General features: G+C 28.8%; 1 protein-coding gene across 1 annotated transcript; it reads left to right on the top strand.

Annotated features, from left to right (window-relative positions):
• The first annotated feature begins 16,869 nt into the window (after positions 1 to 16,869).
• Positions 16,870 to 23,054, top strand: LOC100159572. The gene is made up of 3 exons (XM_029490338.1): positions 16,870 to 17,402; positions 18,923 to 19,199; positions 22,654 to 23,054. Exons 1-3 carry the CDS (start codon positions 17,376 to 17,378, stop codon positions 22,830 to 22,832), a joined length of 483 nt encoding a protein of 160 aa, XP_029346198.1. The 5' UTR covers positions 16,870 to 17,375; the 3' UTR covers positions 22,833 to 23,054.
• Positions 23,055 to 23,749: the final 695 nt, after the last annotated feature.

Here is a 23,749-nt window from a genome sequence, read left to right as displayed (position 1 = left end):
CCCCACAGAATTTTTTTTTAATTTTATAAATTTAGGTCAACTACCATACTGACTTTGTATGGTAACGTAATACATCTACTTTATAATATGACGGGTACGGTACCCGGTATCAAATGTTCAAGATTTTTTAAATCCACGAATAAACTCTAAAAGTTCAAATATCTATACATAGTTTGCCTTAAATAAAAATTTGAACAGAAAATATCCACTAGGTACTTATAAACTATAAGATGTACGTTGTTTATTCACAATAATAAATTAAAGTCATTTAATATTCATTGAATAGATTACCATATTATATTATACTTGCATAGGTACCTACCTACTTCTGCGTGCTATTTTTTTTACTCGAATTTCACAAATAATAACTTTTTCACTCGAATGAATAGTTATTACAATAAATATAATTTATTCTTAGGTACTTTACAGTTAACTAATGGACAAAGCCGCCTTGCCTGATAAATTAATATCGATCACCTCTCCCTCCCCTCAATTAAAACTCTACACGTAAGTAATTCTATATTTCATTATAAAATATATTATTACATTTTACAGTTTATAAGTAATGAGTAAGTAACAGTGATTATTAAATTATATTTCAAATGAAGATCCATATTATAATATTATGTTATCATCTTAATTGTATTCCATACAATTCCGATTCGGTCTGATTTCAAACTTAATTAACTGTTGTGACATGTGACACGTATTATTATAAAATATACATGTTGGCATTTCTCTCTATGTTTCTCTCTTTTGAATATAACTACCGTGGTTGAACTTTAAAATCGTATTAATTCGATCCGTTCGGTTTCTTTGTATTGGCGGGTGTCTGTATAATATTGTGTACATTATAATACTATATTAAACATATGTTATTATTACGATGGAGGTATTCACAACAAGACCAAACCGTATAGCCGTATAAGTCTAACACGTCAGAATAGTCAAATATGTACGTATATTATATTAATATGTATCGAAACGTACCTATTTGATATTGACGAGTCTCTGTTGCGGTTACATTGGCATCTAAAAATCAATCATTTTACCGCAATAATATCGAGACGCCTCTAGGTTCGAATGTTGCCACGGAAAGGGATACTTTAGGCTTTACAGGATATAATATACACATTTTTTCCCCCTAAACAGTTATTCTATAATTTTCAAATGTATGTATTTACGAAATTTTTTTACACAATTTGAATCCAATATAAAATTGTTTACAATCTCTTAAGTATTTACCTTTTTAAATGAAAATATTATATTGTTTGATTCGTGATATGAGCTCATATAAACTTTAGGTATGCACTTACATGTGAATTAAATATTGGACATTGGTATAACATAAGATTTGTCATCGAAATTTTCATAAAAATAGTATGCTTGGAAATATAAAGTTGTAAATTTATATAGGTATTGCTATATTGTCTTAAAAAAATAATGAAGACCAAAAATGATAAAGATTAACAAAAAGTAAAAATATAACATTTCCTTTGAACAATTTTGTATTGTACCTATAAATGACTTAAAAATATGTAAAAAAAATATTTTCAAAAATACGAGAAAATAACTGCAGGGCAGTGTCACTGTGATAAAAATATGACCACCATCATAATATTATATTGTAATATTGCCTTGTACCTATGTGCGTCCGCGTGCGTCTGCCATATCATATACGTTTCCAAGTGCGGTTATGCGGCCGTATAATAACTTCTCGTCAACATACGGCGATGGAAAAAACAAAAGAAAAATAAACTACAAACGAGACGGCGCGTTTGAGGAGGGTTTTCTGCTGGAATCTGGTATGATGGGGATCTCGGATACATAGTATAATATTATATATATTGTATTATCATACACACAACCAGCTATATATACTGTATAGGTTTACCGGTATAGAGAATAATTTATAACGAGCCCTGGCACGCGGAGATGGTGCACTTTGGATTTGTTTTTCCTCCCCACGTGTTTTCCCGGCCGTTTGTTTTTCACGTCCCTATTCACGCGCGATATATAATATTGTATTATATCCCATTAAAATAATAACAACGCAATGCGCGGTGACGATACATAATAATATACCACCTCGGCGGCCGGTGCATTGTGTTATTATTATTATTATAACATTATATTTATGCGGTATTTTTATTTTTATTATATTACCACATTTTTTTAGTTCAATAAAAACGCAGAGACTAAGCTGAAATAACTATTAAACATTCATCCGATGTGAATTCATCGTAGATATTAAAAATCATTAAATCCGTTTGAAGCTGCAGCAGCAGGTTATTTCCTGGAAAACATCGAAAAGTCTTTCACTAGGTATACATCCTTAGAAAGTTAGAAGTTAGAGCCTAATAGAATTATTACAATGTATTATTATAATAATTTTGTATACAAAAATATGTACTCAATGTCAAAAATTATAACATACATATTTCCTTGGTACTTACTTATATAAATGCCAATAGATCCACATGTCTTTCATCTTTATTGAAGTGAATACTTCATATGACCTTCTTACGCTCTGTCAAATCCTCGCGTGATACCCCTTTTCTATTACCTAGTATATACCAATCGCGCAGGATTGCGGAGGTGCAGTAACGCAGCCGTCGGTTTGCAGAATGCCAATATTTGAAACGTTGAAAAGATGGAATTTCGTAAGCGCTTGCCGCTTGGTGCGGTATGTAAGGTTAACCGTGGTACCTATATATTTCAAAACATAATATAGGTAACAGTTCTAATTTTAAATAAAATCAATATACTTAGGCATTTTTGATTAATAAACTTAAGTAAAAATCATAGAAAAGTAAGTAAAGTAGTTGAGTAATGCGTATTGATTATAATAAATAATTAGAGGGCCCGTGAGAATCGCGTTTAAAAGCGAAAGGCCGAAAAAATATAATCAAACTCAACCAAGTAAGTATTTTGTATTTTATCTACCGATTAGACTATTTCCGCCCTTACCGTTAGTTATTGAAACTGAACAGACAAAAACGCTGGATCTTGGCATTTGCAATGTTTGGCATTGCTTAGCAAACAGATAGTCCGAATATTTCTCTGTTATATCAAACGTTTCCAACGTTTACCACTATAGAATTTCCTCTATGTATTCACTTCAGGCGTACGTACTAGCACACACGATTTTATTTTTACGATGATGAGACAGAGTCTTTGATGGAAAATTATGACAATATTTTATTCGAAAAGCATATTGTTGCAAAGTGATATTTTAACACTATTTTAAACACTCGAGAATTTTTATATTTTACATCACACACGCGTAAGATTTGAGAATGGTATTTCTGATTTCAAGGAAAAGTGTTAATGGGTTCGTAATGTTAATTATAATTACTGATTTCATCAATAAAATATTACATCATAATATAACAACTTGAAAATAATAATAAATGTATACTTAGCTTCACTGGAAAATCAGTTACATATACCTACTACCAGTACTACCTATAACATGTTATGTCCCTTTAAAATTACAAAAGAAAATCTGAGTTTTATATAACATTTCAATTATAATAATACATAATATAAAAGGGAAAACTGTGAGTACCTACATAAAATACATAATTTAATGAGTTTTCTATTTAACAGTTCCCGTGTCATATATTATATAATATATAGGTATTGCTATATAGTTATTCAGACGCGTTATTATTAATATCATTATTATAACCCGTATTAATTATTCCAATGAGCTCATTATACAATATAATATTATATTTCAATAATACTACAAAAGAAAATTTCGACGATCACAAAGAAAATAACGTCGATGTTTTGTTGTAGCGAAGTGTCTATAGTTTCTTTTTATGTTATTCGACTATTGTTTAGGTTTATGTTCTATTACTGCACATCACACTCATACACATCGGACCGGACATCAGAGCTACTGTAGGGCTCACTGTATAAGTAAATATTAAATTGTAATATTATATTTTGTGTATTGCAATATTGTATTTCGACAACAACTATAGAACAAAATCTGTTCGCCAATTATTTTACAGAGATGCATTTATAGTAGGTACCTATATAATTATACAAAAGGCTTTATTAATTTCAACTTAGTTTGCGCAACTCCGCGCTCCGTCGCAATTAAGAAGACATTAAATGCCTTTGAACGTCTCATACACAAAGTTTTGACCACACTTCGTTTTTCAGACTATAGAATAATAGGGACCTATATCTAATATAGCATCGTATATAATGTTATACTCATTTGTATTATATATACCTACCTACTATTATACACATATCTACGACTAACACGGTAGTTTAGAACTGCACCGTTCTCGATCGATCCCGATTAATGTACGTATATGATTATATTATAGTAAAATGACTGAGTGCGTTTGTCCATGATACTTGCATCTTGTATAATTAAATTACCTGTACTGACAAATTTTCACAGAACAAGGTGGACTTGGGATTTTATTTTCGGTGGGACTTTATTGTCTCGTACACTTTTCAAACATGTTTTAATACCTAGCCCGTTAGTGGCTTATTTTTATGTAGAACAACCATGGATAAATAGTAAAAAATCATTTTTTAACTGAACTATTATAATGGTAGGAGCACTATATGCTAACGGTTTGCATGGTGATATTTTATAAACGTTTACTAAGTACGCTTCGGTTTAGGTGTATGCATATAATATGTAGTATAATAACGTTAATATAAACTGAACGATATTATTACGTTGTCTGCAATGTGTGTATAATATTATAATAGTACAGGGTACCTATATTCATTTAAATAATAATTGTCTTTGTAACGGTATCGCGACGAAAAAAAAAACAGTAAGTACACAGTTCAACATATTTTATTACTGTGCTTTGTTAAAAAAGCCGTGTAATAATAATATTATGTATTACTTTGATAGTATGCTCATGCGTATGTATAGGTATGTATCAGAGGTATACTAAGGTGTGTACATGTATAATATAAGCGCTGACGATGTCATAAAAAATATATATAAATAGCTCGTAACAAATTATGTAAATAAAATAGTTGTTTTTCTGAAAAATAATACGACAGCGTAAAGTACTAAAATGTACGGTTTAAATTATCAAAGAAAAATACAAAATTGAAAATATATTTTATACCTATTATAAAACCCATAAGAAAAATACACATGTGTAATAGCGTCTCGGAAAAATGTCAATAGACTTATATTATAACACAAGAATAATAGATACTTCAAAGCGAACGCCATCGTACTCTAAATGCAATGTATAAATGTATAATGCGTTCTTTCAACTAAGTAAAGTATACAATAGGTATATATCATAATAAAATCGGTGCCGCTTATTGGAACACTACACGCGTTTATATAATATTTTATAAAATATAATACAGTGCGACGATCGATATACGCGCGTATTTAATTCGTTCAATCGAACTCAGTATTTAAGTGGAATATATTATAATAAACCCAATGCATATACAATCCACTATCTCACACATATACACACATACACATAAATTGTATTATATAGTTACATGCACTTTGATGGTGTACACATATGACATATACAGGAGGAAATTAAATAAAATCACCACGTTTTCAACTATGGTCCAACTATATAAAATGCTTTGTAGATTTTGACTGAAAATTATAACCTATTGACCTCTATAATTCATGTAATATAATACATCTAAACACCCAATAAATATTATATTATTTATCAATTTATACTCCTGCAGTATTATAATATTCCGTCTGCATCATATATATAGGTACTCTCTATTGGTTATAGAGTCTAACCTCTAACGCACTGCGGTGGTCGATAAGTTCCCGCACACACTCGCGTTGCCTTCGGTAATATATTATACTCACCAAGTTCACTATTTACGCGTACGGTGGTGTAATTACGAGGGGAGGATTTGGGTGTCGTATCCTCCACTTGACTTTTTTTTTAAAGACTGGCACACCACATTTATTATTTTATGTACTTGTTTAACTGCACTATAACAACAGTATAGACGTATAGTATATTATTCAATAAGAATAATACAAAAAAAATCGAATTCCTTATAAGTTAGCTGTACAGTGCAGTGGCGTGTAATATAGGGTCCAATTAATGTTGCTCAGGCAACACCTTCAGTATGGGCGAGTGAGTGGGTGGGTATTGATAGAAGGATGATAGGACATTTTACAGATCGGTGTATTTAACAATATTATGAGGGGTAGGTCACCTAAAAATATTTGAGCAACACCATTTTATTTTTTTTTTTACACGCCACTTGTACGATGTGCATACCTAACTAAGATAATATTACTTCTTAATAAACACTATCGCAAAAATATATTATTGTATTATAATTTATATTGTATTGTGGTACAAAAATAAACCACAAGTGGTTGAATATTATTTTATCGTGGAGCGACGACGACGCATATCAGCGACGTCGTATAATATATTACGCTTACACTAAAGGTATACAAATATACAATTATCAATATTGTATGTGAATATTTAAATACTATAATATGTAATTATTTGTTTCCATGTATAGGTACATATTTTATATTTTTATACGTGTACTTATAATATTATACATAATATCGTAATGGTTATATTAAGAGGTGTTTATGGCTCATACAAATATTATCCTTTTTTTTCGTGGGGTGGTTGTATGATTAGGTATAATTTACAACAGTTACATCCCCCCTCCCCATCAGAAACATGACCAAATTACGCCCCCGTACGCGTAAGTGTCTTATGATGTACATTGTAAATATTACATTATTAACTCGGAGACGACGAGGTCTCGGAGCATAGTGCACAAAATATACAAACTAAAAAAAATTCAACTCGTCCTGCGGGGATTTCAAAAAATGTTTTCAAACAAATCCCTAACGGCAATAATAATATATTGCCACAGTACGTGGCACAATAACGAAGTTTGCAGTTTGATGGTTTCGTTTACCATGTGGCATGTATGTACCTGACCTGCAGGCTAATTTTCGCATGACGTGCACTCGGTAGAGCGCTTCATAGCGCGAGCCAAAACACGCTAAACTCATTTTTATATTCCTACATCACAATACATTGTGATACTATAACGTCGGAGTGATCCGAATACATTCAGACATCAATTATTATAGTGCTCCCACCGATTGTAATAATATATTATAGGTAGGTTATTATAATAATATAATGACGATTAGATGTTGCCATGCCGAAATCAAATATTATAATGATTTGATGTTGCGCGGATGCTCGGGTTCACGAGCGTAAAGCCTGTGAAGTCCATTTGCATGTTTCATATCGATTATCAATTATTATTAAACATAACGTATTTCTGAGAGTACTTAGTTCATTTTTTCGTGTGGACGGGAAATTAATGTTAGAACGTCAATATATCAAATCAAAAATATTTTAGATTATATACCTTAGATTAATAGATATCAAATATTCAAATAAACACGAGTAATATAACTATTAAAATAAAATCAAGTCAGTCAATTGGGCACATCATAATAATATATCTATTATAATACTTACTATTTTAACTACAATATCATATTTCATATAATCAATATCAATAGTATAATGATTTATGGATTGAAAATATTAAACAAATTGTACAAAGTGTAACAGTATTAAAATATCCATTGACCACGTCTTATATTATAAGTGTTTTAAATTGTAATTACTAATATGTATTATGAAAAATGGGTATAACCCAGACAGCAATTTTTTGTTTAATAATATTATTATAACATTATAATAACGAATAATATTAGTATAACGTTATTATAATACTATTATAATATTATCATTACAAAATGCTGTCTGGGAAATAGTATGTGGTAACAATTTTAAAAATATTTTGACGTTTTTTATATTCTAAAAATTCGTATTTTAATTTTACAACGAAAATTTTTTGCATTCATATTATTATATATTTTTATCGAAAATATTAGTAATTATTTTTTTTTTTATTGAAAAGCTCCTATTAAAATATAAATAACGGAGGAATAACAATTATTTATCATCTACACCAAAAGCAAAATTATCATTAAATAATCATTCTTTAATAAACTGTAATTAAAATCGATGCACAGGACGTGTGCAATACAATGTAATAATGATAATATTAAATAAAACAATTATACCGACGACTGACTGTATTAATATAATATGATCACAAAAGTTTCAATATCGTAAAATAATTAAATATGTTTATAAAATACGCTAAACATTATCATTTCCCGTGTACCATGTCTGCAATTAAATAGAATTCTAGGAAGTTACAATTAATTAAGTATGCGTCCTGCTGTTTTTAATATAATAACACATTATTTAGTACATAGGTACATATACTAGTAATTACATATATATCAAAGTTACAGTAGGTTTGTAGTATTATACTATTAGACCCTCATTTAAATTAATATCTACAAAACAAATTGTTATTTAAGTTATTTTTGACTTGATAATAATTGGTATGAATAGTACAATTATTTACTAATTTTTATCAATGATCAGTAATATAATAACAATAATCTAATTATTACATTTTAAAATTTATTTTTTTTTAAATTTACCAGTCTCATTTGAAAAATTATTTTTTCATTTGATATCCCAATTCTTAAGGTAGGTTATAACTTATAAGCTATTTAAAATTACGCTACGATCCTTAGGAGCCGAGCAAAAGGACAAAATGTTAGATGTCGCCGTGGCCGTGTTATTCGGTGTAGATTTTTTTTTTGTTTATAAGTGGTTGCCATTGGTTACAGATTATAATAGTAGTAGTAGAAATTACTTATTATTAGGTACGAAATATTTTTTTTTTTTTTTTGCATATTGATGGTTAGTTATTAATGTCTATAAAGTAGTCATTTTTCTGTTTATTTACCTGTTTCAAATCTTAGTGTTTGACAAAATTCTACAACAGTTCCATCGTTAAAAAATAATTGTTAATTACAACTAACAAATAGACTAAGAAAAAAAAGATTTTATATTAATTGATAATTTGACGATGAAAAATCACCAAATTGTATCCAATCCGTGGTAGGTTGAATTAAGTAAAAACGACAAACTTGGTATAACTTTGATACTTTAAAGTTAAACTATACACTTATTATACATACATGTTTCGCTGAATCCGTAATATTACTGCTTACCTGATAATTGTACGTATTAATATATTATACTGCTGGCATAATTACAAGTGAGACTCACGGGCATCGCCGGGTGGGATGGCTATAAATTAAATAATATATAATTTACACTTAAAAAGATATTGCTTCCACGACGAGTTATACCAAAAAAGAGTTGAAAAATCACAATTTATTTTCCGGGCAAACGACGGGTAATTCAGCTGGTATTTTATGTAAGAAAATAAGTAATATTGTTTGCGTTGTTAAGGATTATTCGTTTGTAACCACTGGAATATGAACCACATAGCATTTAACGCATGTCCAATTTACCTCGACAAATATAATTTTTATTATGTATTTACGGACCACGTGATCCACAACTGTTTTCTTGGTAAACGTGAGTTTTTATTCCTATTTTTTTTTTCTGAAACAAATAGTATAAACGTTAACGCTGGTCACGGCTATTGCAAGAATACATTTTACCGTTGATGGTAATTTAAAAACTGAACGTATACAAAATTGGTTAGATACACGCGTATATATTTTATTAAATTCGTACAAAAGAAGAAAAGAATTTATAAATAAAATATCCCGTGGTTTGTAATTTAGCGTCTCGTTTTTCGTCTCGAGACCGCATCTCATAATAATAATATAATACATAATTAATTTTATAATACCGCGAACGCTCGATAACTTGGCAGCGATACATAACATTATTTCCTTTCTAAAGTAAATCCTATATCCACAACGACGTGGGTAATGATAATGTCAAATGAGTATAGTTGTCATGTCTCAATGTCTACAAAAGCCAACTATAATCTATATTATCATATTATACCATTTACATTTTGTGTGTCTATTTATGCACAAGGTAAATTTAAATTGATTATGTTATAATATGTATATTATAAGGGAATATAATGTACTATATTGACGGCCGCATAAAGGATCAATCTTAACACTCTGCAGTATGTGCATAGGTAAATGCATAATATACTATATCGTCTATCACGCATACGCGTATAGGTAGCTAAATTATATTTATTTTCATATCAGCCTGAATCCACACGGTCATGGTACCATACGCATTCACCAATATTGTTTGTTTAACATTTGGTATAGATATAGAATGTATCATACATTTATATTGTATATTATACCTATTGGCTATTGAAAATACAGACCATGCCGGTCAACGGACGTGATACCTACGTTTTCGGCGTCGATATAATATTATCGTGTACATCATATTGGATTATTACAGTACTTGACGTGGAAAAGTAATACTAGAGCGTCTATAGAGGAGATATTAAGATGGCACATGCTACATTTGTGTACCTAGTTACCTAATTAAAATATCGAATATAACCGTGATGGACATTGTCCCCTCGCCGCCTTACATATTCAAACATATTATCGCAAACGATCAAAAATTTCATAATTTATCATACTTATAGGTAGGTACCTACCTTCTTTCAAAGTTTCAACCATAACTTCAGTATATATTATCTTAAGATACATAATAATAGACGTTTTATTTAAGTAATAATATTTTTTGTCTAAATAATAGCTAAAATCTGTCCAAATTCTAATTTTATTTTGTTACAAAACAAAAAAACTTGTAAAGGCTAAGCTGACGCTGCAAGAAATACGTAACCCTTCGATGGGATAAAAAATAAATAAATTTAACAGTTTAAACAAACATTTTGTATTACTCTTCAGAGTTCAGACTTAATTTAATAAATTCTATAAATGAAAATATGTTTCATCTATATTAAAGTTTTCTTGTTTTTTAGGACAGTAATTCATACCATATACTTTATCTGCACAGTCTTTCATACCTTAAGAATCCAATATGACACATTATTGGCTGAATTAAATTATTTACAGGCTAGGTTAGATTAGGATACATCTCTGTTTGGTCTGATGGTTCGTATAACATATAATGACATGACATTAAAATCGGGATTTTAATAAATGTTATAAACATTTTCAATAATATCTAATAGTATTCTTATAATGTACAAAAATTATAAGACATTTTAATTATAATACTGATCCAATTTATAAAGATTTATAAAACTTTTTTTAATGCAATTTATTAATGTATATTAACTGAAAAATATCAAACATTTACCCTCCGGGAGTTTTTTCCAATTTATTATCAAATTTTAGTACTATTTAATGTTAAAATATCAACCATTTTCCGTGGAATGATATTATTTAATACGATGTACGGCGTTCACGGATTCCATTAAATTACACCTCCAGGCTATTGCCAAAGCAACAACATGTTGTAGTAACATAATAATTGGAATCACTAATATATATTATTATATTTATATATTATTATATATACCTATACTATTAATTACTATGTTACATATTATATTATTATAAATAATAGAATAAGACGTATATTCACTGGTTTCGATCTATCCTGCATTGGCGCAAATAGGGGGTTCATAGGGTGTTCAGCACACCCGAGTTTAAATTCAGCAAATAAAACAATATTTTTTTTCTATTTTTAACATTTATATTTTCTAAAGCGTTTTACTCTTTTGAATGACAACATAATATATTTCTAATTTTATATTTCGAAGCAGAATATTATTTGGTGTATTTTGATCTATAAAAATCAAAATGTGGACATATATAGTTTATTAGTTATGACTAATGACTTATAAGTATTTAAAGTTTAGATTAGCTGAGTATAGTGGACCGACATTTTAGTGGAGTAGGTCCCCTGTAGTCTGTACCACGATCAAAACTTTTAATAGATACTTAACTAACTAACTCATAAACTACTCGTCCATAATTCGAATTTTATGTATCAAAGTGCTCCGAAAAAAAGAAAAAGAAATCATGCATGTTATTAATAAAATATACGAGAAAGTAAACAATTAAAAAAATTGTAAGCAACGTGAAAAATTGTAAAACAAATATTTATTTTAGAAAATTTTTGTTTTTTAACGACTTAAAATTATGTAAAAAAAATATTAATTTGTATTATATATTATTAATAATTAATGAGTATTATACGTTAATCACTCGGTATGCAGTATAATATGTGTATACTGTAAACCGTGTTAGCTTTCGGTATGCAGGGGAATGGATAGTATAAAATAAACTATAAAGTATATCCACTGGGTAGCTTTAAAGTTTAAGAAAAAACAATCCCCTGGAAATCAAGTGTGTGAGTGGAGAAATAATTTTAAGTTTTTTCCTAAGAATTGACGTTTAGTAATACTGCACTAGCTGTAGTCGCAGTATAATATTCATGCACTATTATAATATAACTATAGTATGATATTATCATATTGAAAGTTGTATTCCCATATAGCTATGAATATATTAAAAATATCTCATTTCCAACCCATTAAAATGATATAGACTATATATTACAGATATCAAATGACAAATCAATATATATTAAATAATATAATGAACGTATTTCGATGATTTGCTAAAGGGTTCAATTAGGGATTGCCGATTGATATAAAATAATAAATTAATGACATTTAATTTGGTGGTAATGATAATGATGTGTGTCTGTGTACTGTGTGAGACAAACATATTCATATATAATATTCCCAATACATCCCAATACCGGCTATAGTGCTATACCAATATACCATATATATACAAAATCTATTTGTATCACACTTTTTGTATATTCAAGATTCAAAATGCATGTAAAATATACATTGTACATAATATACTAATATATTTATTGTTTATATACCTAAATCAATACCTATATAGTGGCTAGTGAGATTTAAAATAATGACGATCAAATGTAATAATATAATGTTACTATTAGTTGTTAGTTATTGCTTATTAGATGCAAACCATAATACAACATATAGTGATATGTAGTTTGAAAATATATATTTACACAATGGTTTAAACCAGGTAAAAATAATATCAACATTTTTAAACATAAACAGCTTTGAATTATATATTCTAACATTATTAATTACCATTATATGTATAATTAATATTAATAGCAGTTTTAAAATACTACGGTACTACTATTGACTTAAAAAATAAAGATCATACTCATTATTATAGATTGTAAGCGGAATAATAAGAAATAGCATAGACCTTATACTACTAGTACCTATAAGGTCTATGAGTAATAAAGTGTTTCAAATTTCTCATCTCTATATCAAACGATGAAAAATTAGACATTCATATATAGACGGTACTATAGTACTGTATAATTGTTGTGAAAACTATCTATTAATCAATCAAATTTTGCGGTACATCCGTCATCCATCTATTTTTATTTTTAATATTTTGTTACAATCAAGAAGTAGAAATAACCCTAAAGAGACTTGATATTTTCATTGGTTATATATTAAGTTACTATTTCAGCATATTACGTGGACCTAATGTGATTTAAAAAATGTTCATCGTTTTTCAACTACCTAATCAGATAATTAAAAAAGTTTTTCTTACAGACCTATAAAACCTGAAATAACGTAGTCTTCAGTCGAATACCATACCAATTGATGGTAGTGCCGCCTATAGTGACGATGAGACAACGACAATCTCTATAAAATAAAAATTATACCTATTGTCCTATTATTTTATATAGATTATTTTTAGCTTTTACACTACAAAAGCGTACTCAATTTAGTGTTAAGTATTTTGATAATAATAGTTATTGATCTTCGATCAAATTGTCACGTTCTTGGAAACAAAATGGATCTACTATTTTCTCTTACAAAGTTCATAGATTAAGTTATATTTATAGATTTTTCGAGTTTTTGGATTTTAATATAAAATTAGGTAGGTTATCCAAAATATATTATAATATCGAGAAGTGAGGTTAAATGCACTGTCGTAATTTAACAGTTATAAAATAGGTATACGTACCATTTTACGTAATATTTTTTATGTTTTTTTATGTTTTGAACTTTTGAATGAATATAATATAAGTCCCAATATGTGTAGGTACCTACCGATAAAAAAATTACCAATGAGTCATATTATTATCGTCATAATATTAATTTTTTTAATTATTTAACTTCATTAAATGTAAAATATGTATTGAATTGATTTTTAGTTAATTTTTTAAAGTGCATTATTGCGGCCAAAAAGTACTGTTATAGCATTTTCGTTAGTTGTTATTCAGAGGGAATTTATATCAGTCCCAAATTGCACCTTTTGGTGAATCATCGAACGGTCACAAGTGCCTATCATAAATGTCTGAAGAGTGAAGAGTGAACATACAATTAAAAAAATTACTAAATAGGTGAATATTTAATTACACATAAACGTTATACTTATAACAATATGTACTACTCAATCACGTACCTATATTTTAATTTTTTACTTCACAAATGATTAATCATGTGTACAAAGTTGTGTATTTTAAATACATGGCTAAAACCGTAAGATCCAGCACATAATCGATGTGACGGGCCAGAAGTTCTTATTTTTTAGGTTAAGGAATGGTAAACAATATTTTCAATGTTTTTTTTTAGTAGGGTACTGAAGTGAGTACAGTTGAACAGTGCTTTTATAATTATATTGATGTACTTTTTTCAAACTGGAACGATTGACGAGTTCTCCCTCTTTTGACAAACTCTATATACGTATATAATATGATATAATATATTATAGTGTGTTTACACTGTGTATACACTGTACTGTATATATATAATTATAATGATTGAAACCAAATATAACAGATCACTGAACTTCAAAATCAATCCACTTTGATTTATATTAATGCGTTTTAAAAATATCTGTGAAGAGAATTATTTTATTTTATACAAAAAAAATTGCGCCAAATATAAACTAATTAAAAATAAATAAGAGATTGAGAAAAAAATCAAAAAAATCAAGTTGTTTAAATTATGAAACATAAATGTTCAAAAAGTTATAATTAAAACAATGCTTTCAAAAATAAACAGTAAAAAGTTTATTTAAAAAAATATGAAACCACTATACCAATTAAATTAAATATTTTTATTTTTTTTTGTATAGTTTGGAATTTTTATTTGTTTCAGAAAACATTTTTTTTTTTTTTTTTTGAAAAATTATGCAATGTTACAATATTTTGGTCCTATTGGCGTTCTTTTGGGGGATGGGGGATATATTACAATATGGATAAGGCCGTATGGGGTTAGATCACTCTCGTGCATTTATTTTTGTAAACAAAAGTCCCTATTTCTTTCCTTAGATTAATTATGCCTAATTATATGGAATATAGATAGTTGAACACAAAAATAAGTAAAAATATTATGTAAATATACTTAAAGATAATAATGTACTGTTACATCCAATGGCCATAGACGCCGTGGATAGCTGTTTAATAAAAAAAAAAAAAAAAGTAATAATATGTTTTATATTTTAGTACGAATAGATGAAAACATATTAATAATAGTTATACACATTAACATGTTATTGTACCAAAATATATTCTTTCCTCGTTTCAGCAGAAGTTTTCAAAAACCAATAACACAATAACACATACTACATAGGTAACCTTTTGGACACAAAATGTGTACCTATAAATATAAATATTTGTAATAGGTATTTATAAATAATATGAAAACAAAATTCAATTAAACTATTTTTTAAATAAGTAGGTGCTTATATAACTTATAAACATAATATAACAGCTATAAAAAGTTAACAATTAAACAGGTTTACGTAAGTTATTACTTATTATGATGAAAATGTTTGTATGTTAAAGAATTCAGCTGTAACAGTCTGACTTTAAATTTCATAAAATATTATAATGTTATACCTACCTATCTAATTAAAAATACACAAAAAAAAACTATATACATTTTCAAATATAAATTGTACAATATGTAGCTGAGTAAATATTAAAATAATATATGTAAGCATGCACTATATATTTTTATACTAAGAGAGTAGTGATACTGTTATAATTCAATCGTTTAAAATCGTGCAACTGCAACAAGTATGCATAAAGGAAAAAATATAGGGAAATATATATTATCCAGATGTAAAAAGAAATGATCAATTCGAATCTGCGCTAGTAATAAAAAATAATATAACTATAGGTACGGTAATATTTCTCCATTAAAGATAAAAAAAAAGTGTACTCGTCATGAAAAAAATAAATCCATCGACTGCGATTCAATATAATATTGCCTACCCATTATCGTACTATGAGTATATAATATAATTGTTGCGAACGTTGTTTTTTACAATAATCTTCAAATGGCCACCGGCGAGACCGTCCTGTTATGCCGATATAACGATCATACTTGAACTCTATAATATACATTAATACGTATAGGTACTTATAGTATAAAATATATATTATAATATTTCAATATATTTGTTATAATATGGAAACGAGAATATTAACATTTTATTGGTAAATTCAGAGCATAATATGAATGGGATTTTTTTATTCGTATTTTATGTTTTTCTCCGAATTAATTGTTATCAACTCATTGAAAAATAAATCACGTTTGTACCTATATTATATTATGAAAATAGTAAAATATTCATGTTATATTATACAAAGCCGAATATTTATTGTGTTTTATATACAAATCACGCAACCGATGATGATCCATTACGACGTGTAGTATCCATAGCTGGATATTATATTATTATTATTATTATACTACATACGAGTATGAACTACCTATATCGGGAACGAAAAAATAAAGGTGATAAAGAATCTCGACCGACATACGACGATGTGGAATGCTGTACGACATCCCGTATATAATGATCGCAATCGCGTATGGAACGATTGCATCGAATATAATAATAGTAATAATAATAGTATAAAGTAATTCGCGTAAGACACATTTCTCTGGATTTTGAAATACGAAAAAAAAAAAAAACAGAATTTCATCCATTTCCAATTATGTTATCCCTCCATGGCAATTTTTCACGCTGGTCACGTTAATACCGTGAAGCTGGTTTCGAAAGAAGAAAGTATAATATACCTACCGCCAGTACCTGTGCCAATACAATATGTATACCTCTCGATCGGTGCATATAGGTATTTTAACACTCGCCACTATCAATTTCTTCGTGTGTACCTACCACCTAATATATACAGCTACTACTACTACTACTACTACTACTACTACTACTACTACTAATATTACTACTACCATCATTACTACCTTTAATACTATACTTATTATCACTATGCTATACTGTTGCTACTATAATACGCATTGTCGCCGGAGACAGAGATCGTCATCGCCACCGCCGACACCAAAGCGCTAAAATGTCCGATTCGTCTTCGATTACAATGGTAAGCGAAATTCATAGATGTTATTTTCTTTTCCGTATTTTATTTAAATTTATCGAATGAAAACCCGATGTACTGTTTTTTTTTATTTTAAATAATTTTATTTTAGTTTTGGTAATTATTACGAGTTACAACGATTTTTGTCTAATATACATTTTCTTACCAAGTGTCTACTTATAAATAGGTAGAAATGCTCAAAAAATATCATGCTAGTATATGCTACTGATCAAAAACGGTTCTATAAGTAGTCGGTATTTTCGAAAGTTTGCATGGTGTTTTCATTTAAGTACTCTACAATAAAATAAATAACTTATTATTTTAAAACAGTTCTATAAACAGTATAAATTTAAGTGTAATTTAAATTTTTATTTTTATCACTCAAAGCCATTCATTTATGTAGAGGTAGGTATAGTAACCATGATTATCCAATTCGTAAAACTAACCTTTTTTACGTAACTTTATCAATACAAATACCATTAACTGTAATGCTAAGCCATACAAAGTAAACTTTCAGTATGGTAATTAATCTTTTTATTATTTCCATTAGTTTAGTGAACATAAAAAAGAAAAGAATACCTACCGCTGGTGTTTAAAAATTGATAAAACGTTTACGATCGTCGTTCATATTCAAAATAAAGTACCAACATTAAAAAAAAACTTTCTTTATAAAAGTTTCACGCACCTTAAAGGCACCGAAGAGGAAAATGTGAAAGATGATCCAAAAGATAATTTAAAAAAGTGTTGGAATACGAAAAAGTGTATGTTATATATATTTACGAACATAAACGATAATAGGTGTTTAAAAAAAAACAACATTTTGCTCTCGGTTCAGTAAGTTGACATGTTCTTTTTTTCATCACATTTAAAGATTTGTTGTTGGTTTTAAATCAGAGTTTTCAGAGAGGAGAAAAAAAAATCAAAAATAATAGTTTTTGTACTACACGTTTTTCAATTTAATAACTTTTCACAGTATGTATATGGTATAATACTATAATATCTTGTGGATTGGATAGTATTTATGTAAGAGGTTAAAGTATTCCAATTTCCAAGTCATTGTGGCATTAAATTCTTTTGGACAAAACCTGTTGTTACTGAAGTGTTCGTTAAGTTTTTTCATCGCTAAATATATATAATATATTCCTTCGAAGTCAAATACTGACAAAGTATACGGTAATAGGTACTGTGTTAAGTGATTTTATCTCAATTTTTTTTCAAAATTCCGCGTGTGGACAACATCAATAGAACTGTAGAAGATAATCTTACTATTTCCATTTAAAATGTTGTCGCAGACGCAGTTGACATTTTCTAAAACTGATGTAAATTTAGTTACATAGCAGTGGCCTGCAGTGAACAAAGTTATCGGTACCTACATAAATTTATAAACACATTTATATGGAATATAATATTGTAGCAAGGTTTTAAAGTAATCTATTGTCATTTGCAGAAAACAAAATATCCAAAGTTCCGCCACGTTGAAATAATAATATATATAGGTATAGCAAAAATCAATGAAATTTTTTCAGCACCGCAAGTACGTTGACCCGTGGGACCTGGACCTGCGGGAGGTGTCGTGGAGACACTCTAGTGACACGACAGATTGTTCAGCCGACCACCAAGTAGTGTCACTGTCGTCGGCAGCGGGACCGGTGTCCACGCGATCCGAATTCGTATACGTGCCGGGTCCGGCGAAGAGCAACAAGTCGGGCGCCGGTAGAACAAGAGCCCGGTCGGTAGCCCGGTACGACTGTTGCCAATGCTCACCTAGTTCATCGTCTATGGCCCTCGTACCGCCCGATCCAAGTAAGCACATTACCGCGTTATTACGATTTCAGGCAATGGATTCATATATATATATATGAAGCATTATTTGCACATTTTTATGTTTTTTATAAATGTCATGAAATATTCCTCTATGCATGAGACTCATATCTTATGAGTAAGCTTAGAATCGTATTTAATATTTATGTTTCTTTTTTCCATGCCATTTTCATATTTTTTGGTAAATTTGTAATTTTTCATCACTATGATGCTATATCGTGATTTTATAGATTGAATAAACGATTTCATATTTTGATTTTTCAATAATGTAAAAAATTAATATTTATCCTTATCAATATTGGCCACATTTCGAGTCATTTACGTAAATGTGTTCCTACTTCCTAATGTATAATATACTTATAACAAACTATTATATTGCTTTGTTAGTCCACTTCTATTATCTTATATTTTGATGAATGTCTTGTCACTTTTTCAACACACATACACACCTATATATTAATTTATAAAAGGTTATCAAAGTTATATATCTTCAGTGTTATTTTTCTATTGATCTGGCGATGGTCTATTTTTGCGGTTATTAAACTGTGGTGTACGACCCCCCAGGGGACCTTGACACCCATGAAGGGAGTCTGCAGTGGTATTAAGTAAAGCTTTGAAAGTTTTAATTCTATTCCCCGCAGCTTATTTATGTGAAAAAGTCTACTCCGCTATTGTTTATACTAAAATCAAGTTTTGAAACCACTTATAAAACATGGAGGCTGAACTATAATTAAAGCTTTCGAGTATTGAGCCCGCGATGTTCAAAAACCTATTCCAGGTAGAACACAGCACTTTGATTAAGGAATAAAATAAAATTTGTACCTAAAGTAAATTAAAAAAATTAAATTTTAAATGTCCGTATAATAATATTAAGTGAATTCAAAATAATAATGAAACGTGTGGTATGTTTTTATAATATGTTATTTGTAGTGTAGCAGATTATGATATTGGTTAGGTTAGGTTAGGTTACCTAACCCAACAGTTTGAAAAAATTTGTCATCAGGGTTCCACGTCAGTACTTCAAACAGTTAAAGAACCGCTGTTTTGCTATTTTATGAATTTCAAAAATGTACCCCCTCTGGATAGCGGATGATATTTTGGTGACCAAGTATGATCGCTATTCAGAGTTTCCACTGTATTTATAAAATTCTGATTTTTAAAATATCTAGATATATCTACGCTATTTAACACCATAATATTTCCAAATCCTTTTTATATAATTGTTTACGATGTTTATAAAGAAATGTCCTGATGTACCCCGATGTAGGTACTTATATAAACGATCATGTATAAAATGCACTGTGTATTCACTGTGTTTATATAGGTTCACCAACCACAATATCATGGTTAAAAAATATGGCAAATTCTGACTTGGGCGGGTAGTGTACTAGGATTGATGCTATATAATTTATTATATATTATATTATGTACCCCAACAACGATATGTCGTAATATTTATTATTTATTATTGAGACCCGTGCGCAGTCACGAGTCTTAGATAGTAAGTTTTTCTATTATTTCTTTGTTATTTTTCGCTTATGTAGAAATTTGAAATATGAGGTCCATTTTTTTATGCCTATAAAATAAGACTGTATTACAGACAGGGCGGATATAAAATGTACATAGGACGGATATACATAGACATTGGAAAAGTATAGAATCCCATTTGGTAGTAACCTTTCGTGATCGTATTATAGATTTGAGGAGATGCGTGTACGACACTACGACAAACGTTATATCTGTCATGCTTCCGCGATAACAATAATAATATATAAGTATACATAATGTGATTCACCAAAAATCCTTACTCCCATTTTTGCGTTTAATAATTTATTATTTAGAATTTGGAATTTTAAAATATATACCTTAAGATTGATTTTGGTATACGTCAACATATTTAGATTAATAATCCTCTGATTAATTTACAGTTAAAAACCATACCCACAGGACACTGCTTAAACAGTATAAAAAATCTCAAGAATTTGAAACTATTGTCATGTGACGGTATGTTTAAAATTTACATTAACCAAATTTTGAATAACTATATAATTTACGAAAACAGGGGGCATGCTTTGTGAATCACCCTAGAATATTTACTCGGATCGATGCAATGGATGTCGTTATCCCGAACACGCCCTGCAATTGCAATACATAACAGTAATGATATCGGAGACTACTATATGTATAGACCCATTATTACGAATTACTTACAACATTTGTATTTTGTAATGCTTACAAATCATCATTATTGGCCGGAGTATGTCAGAAAAAACAAATATACGTTTCAAAGGGTGACACATGTTCAACTGGTCAGTACAGTAGTAAATATCGAATAACATCGATGCATCGATATATTGGGTTCAAACTTCAAATAATATAATGGATTCGCAAAAAATCTTTGATGAAAAACGAGAATAAAAAAATAAATAAATAAAAGTTTTTTTTAAATACTCAAATTGTCCAAACTATAATATAATCATTTCAAATTTATTTTTTTATTAATGTTCAAGCCGTGATAACCATTGACTATTGGCTTGTATTACATACTTAGATCAAGCTTAAACTAAATTGTAAAGTTTAATATGTTTCATAAATGACAGTGCTTTTTTTAATAATCTCATCGTCGGGGCAAAGTGCGCCGTCGAAATTTCGATGTCAAATTTTTGCCGGGCCTTTTGTGTGTCTCTACATTCCATGAAAATATGTTTGATACGTTCTTGGTGGCTCTGTTTTCATAAGATGGGCATGTGTGTGTAGTGTGTATGACGTATTTTGAAGCAATTTAAAAAAACTTCATCTCTTCGTTTGAGTTACTTTGGATTATTCCATTTTTCTGTTGTTCTTTTAATTTAATGTTCACTTATTTTGTAATTTTGCCATTTAGTTTTTAATCTGTTTTAGATATTTGTTTAATTCTTTGTTAACGTATTCCAGAAGTGGCGTTTATATTGGTTATTTGCTTTTTCTTTGACAAGTACTTCTGCTTTTTCATTGCCAGGTATTTCGTAGTGCCCGGGTATCCACAAGAGCATTATATTATTTTGAAATGTTTTGGTCAAGTTGATTATTTTATTAACTATAATATTATCGTTAATATTATTAATAAGGCTAGATATAGATGTCGTGAAGTCTGTTAAAGTGATATAATGGCAGATTAGCATTGATTATATTATAGGCTATTATTATTAATATATTAGCATATTATTTTTAATAGCATACATATGAATATTTACCTACAAGTATAATTAGTAATTAGTTAATATTACCTAATTACTATATACTTAATAAATTGAAAAAACAAAACTTTATGAACTCGAAATTCTATAGGATAATTCAAAATTTTTCTTTTGTTTCTCTTGAACTTTAATTTAGGTATTTGAATTGACTATAATATACATAAATTACATTTCACCTTGTCCTGTTGTGATTTTTTCAGACGAAAATCTATATGAGTATTGGGAAGCTGGTTGCAAACCACCACCGTACTGCAGGTACCCCGCAGTCGACAACCATTTCTACCCAGTCACCGGTGGATCTTCGAAACAACAATGCCGTCTACTATACAATGTCTCCAGGCCGGAAGTCCGCCGGAACTCGCGTTACAACAACGGGTAAGCCCATGATAATTTTTATTATTATTACTAATCTATAAACATATATGATAAATTATATTACAGTCTCTGAACGCGTGCGTATATATTTTTACTTTTTGCCTAATTTCTGCTCATGCCGTTAAAGCTTACAGATTCTTATAACCTTAATTTAACCATAATGCGTGTGGGTGAATTGTTATTTCTTTCACATAAAAATTGCAATTTTTTAAGGCAAAAATACTGAAAATAAAAAATTTTAAATTTGATTTAATTTTTTTTAAATAAATTCAAAATAGCCAATTTGTGAATCTGATTTTAAGAACGATTTGGATAGTAAAAACATTTATCCAAGTCAAGTAGTTTATTTTTTAGAATTTTTTAAAATATCAATATTTTTTTGGTTAAATTTATTTGGAACGCAATAATTTTTTTAAAAATATTATTTTTGGAAATTTAGCAGCATGGGTATATTTTTTAAACTATTTACCAATCATATAATTTTATCAATTTTTGTCATACGTTTAAGTAACATAATTTATTTTTATTTTGGCCAGTTCTATCTGTTACACCCTGTATATTAGATATGTGTCATGTGTGTATACATATTATTATAATGTATCATGCAATTTTATGTGCTTGCCGAAGAACGCGAGATGATCGATTTCTACGTAATTTCATTATAAATAAGGATTTGGCGTTCAATGTTTATGCGCGATGCTTTCCATAAGTATGTTATTACAATAACAAACACTCCGTACAAGAAGTCATTAAAATATTTGGATTTTTTATTCTTATAGTAGGTACCTATATGCCAAATATTCGTCTGCTGAATACAAACTGTAATAATGTGTATACAAACTATGATACTAATAAAGACATCTGACTAACGCTTTTTATAAGGGGTTGAATGGGCTTATACTTGACAAATGTCATTTCAAC

Source organism: Acyrthosiphon pisum, chromosome A2, assembly GCF_005508785.2.
Source record: "Acyrthosiphon pisum isolate AL4f chromosome A2, pea_aphid_22Mar2018_4r6ur, whole genome shotgun sequence".
Lineage (NCBI taxonomy): Eukaryota > Metazoa > Arthropoda > Insecta > Hemiptera > Aphididae > Acyrthosiphon > Acyrthosiphon pisum.
Note: the sequence above shows the minus strand (reverse complement) of the source record. Positions and strands in the feature narration are given on the sequence as shown.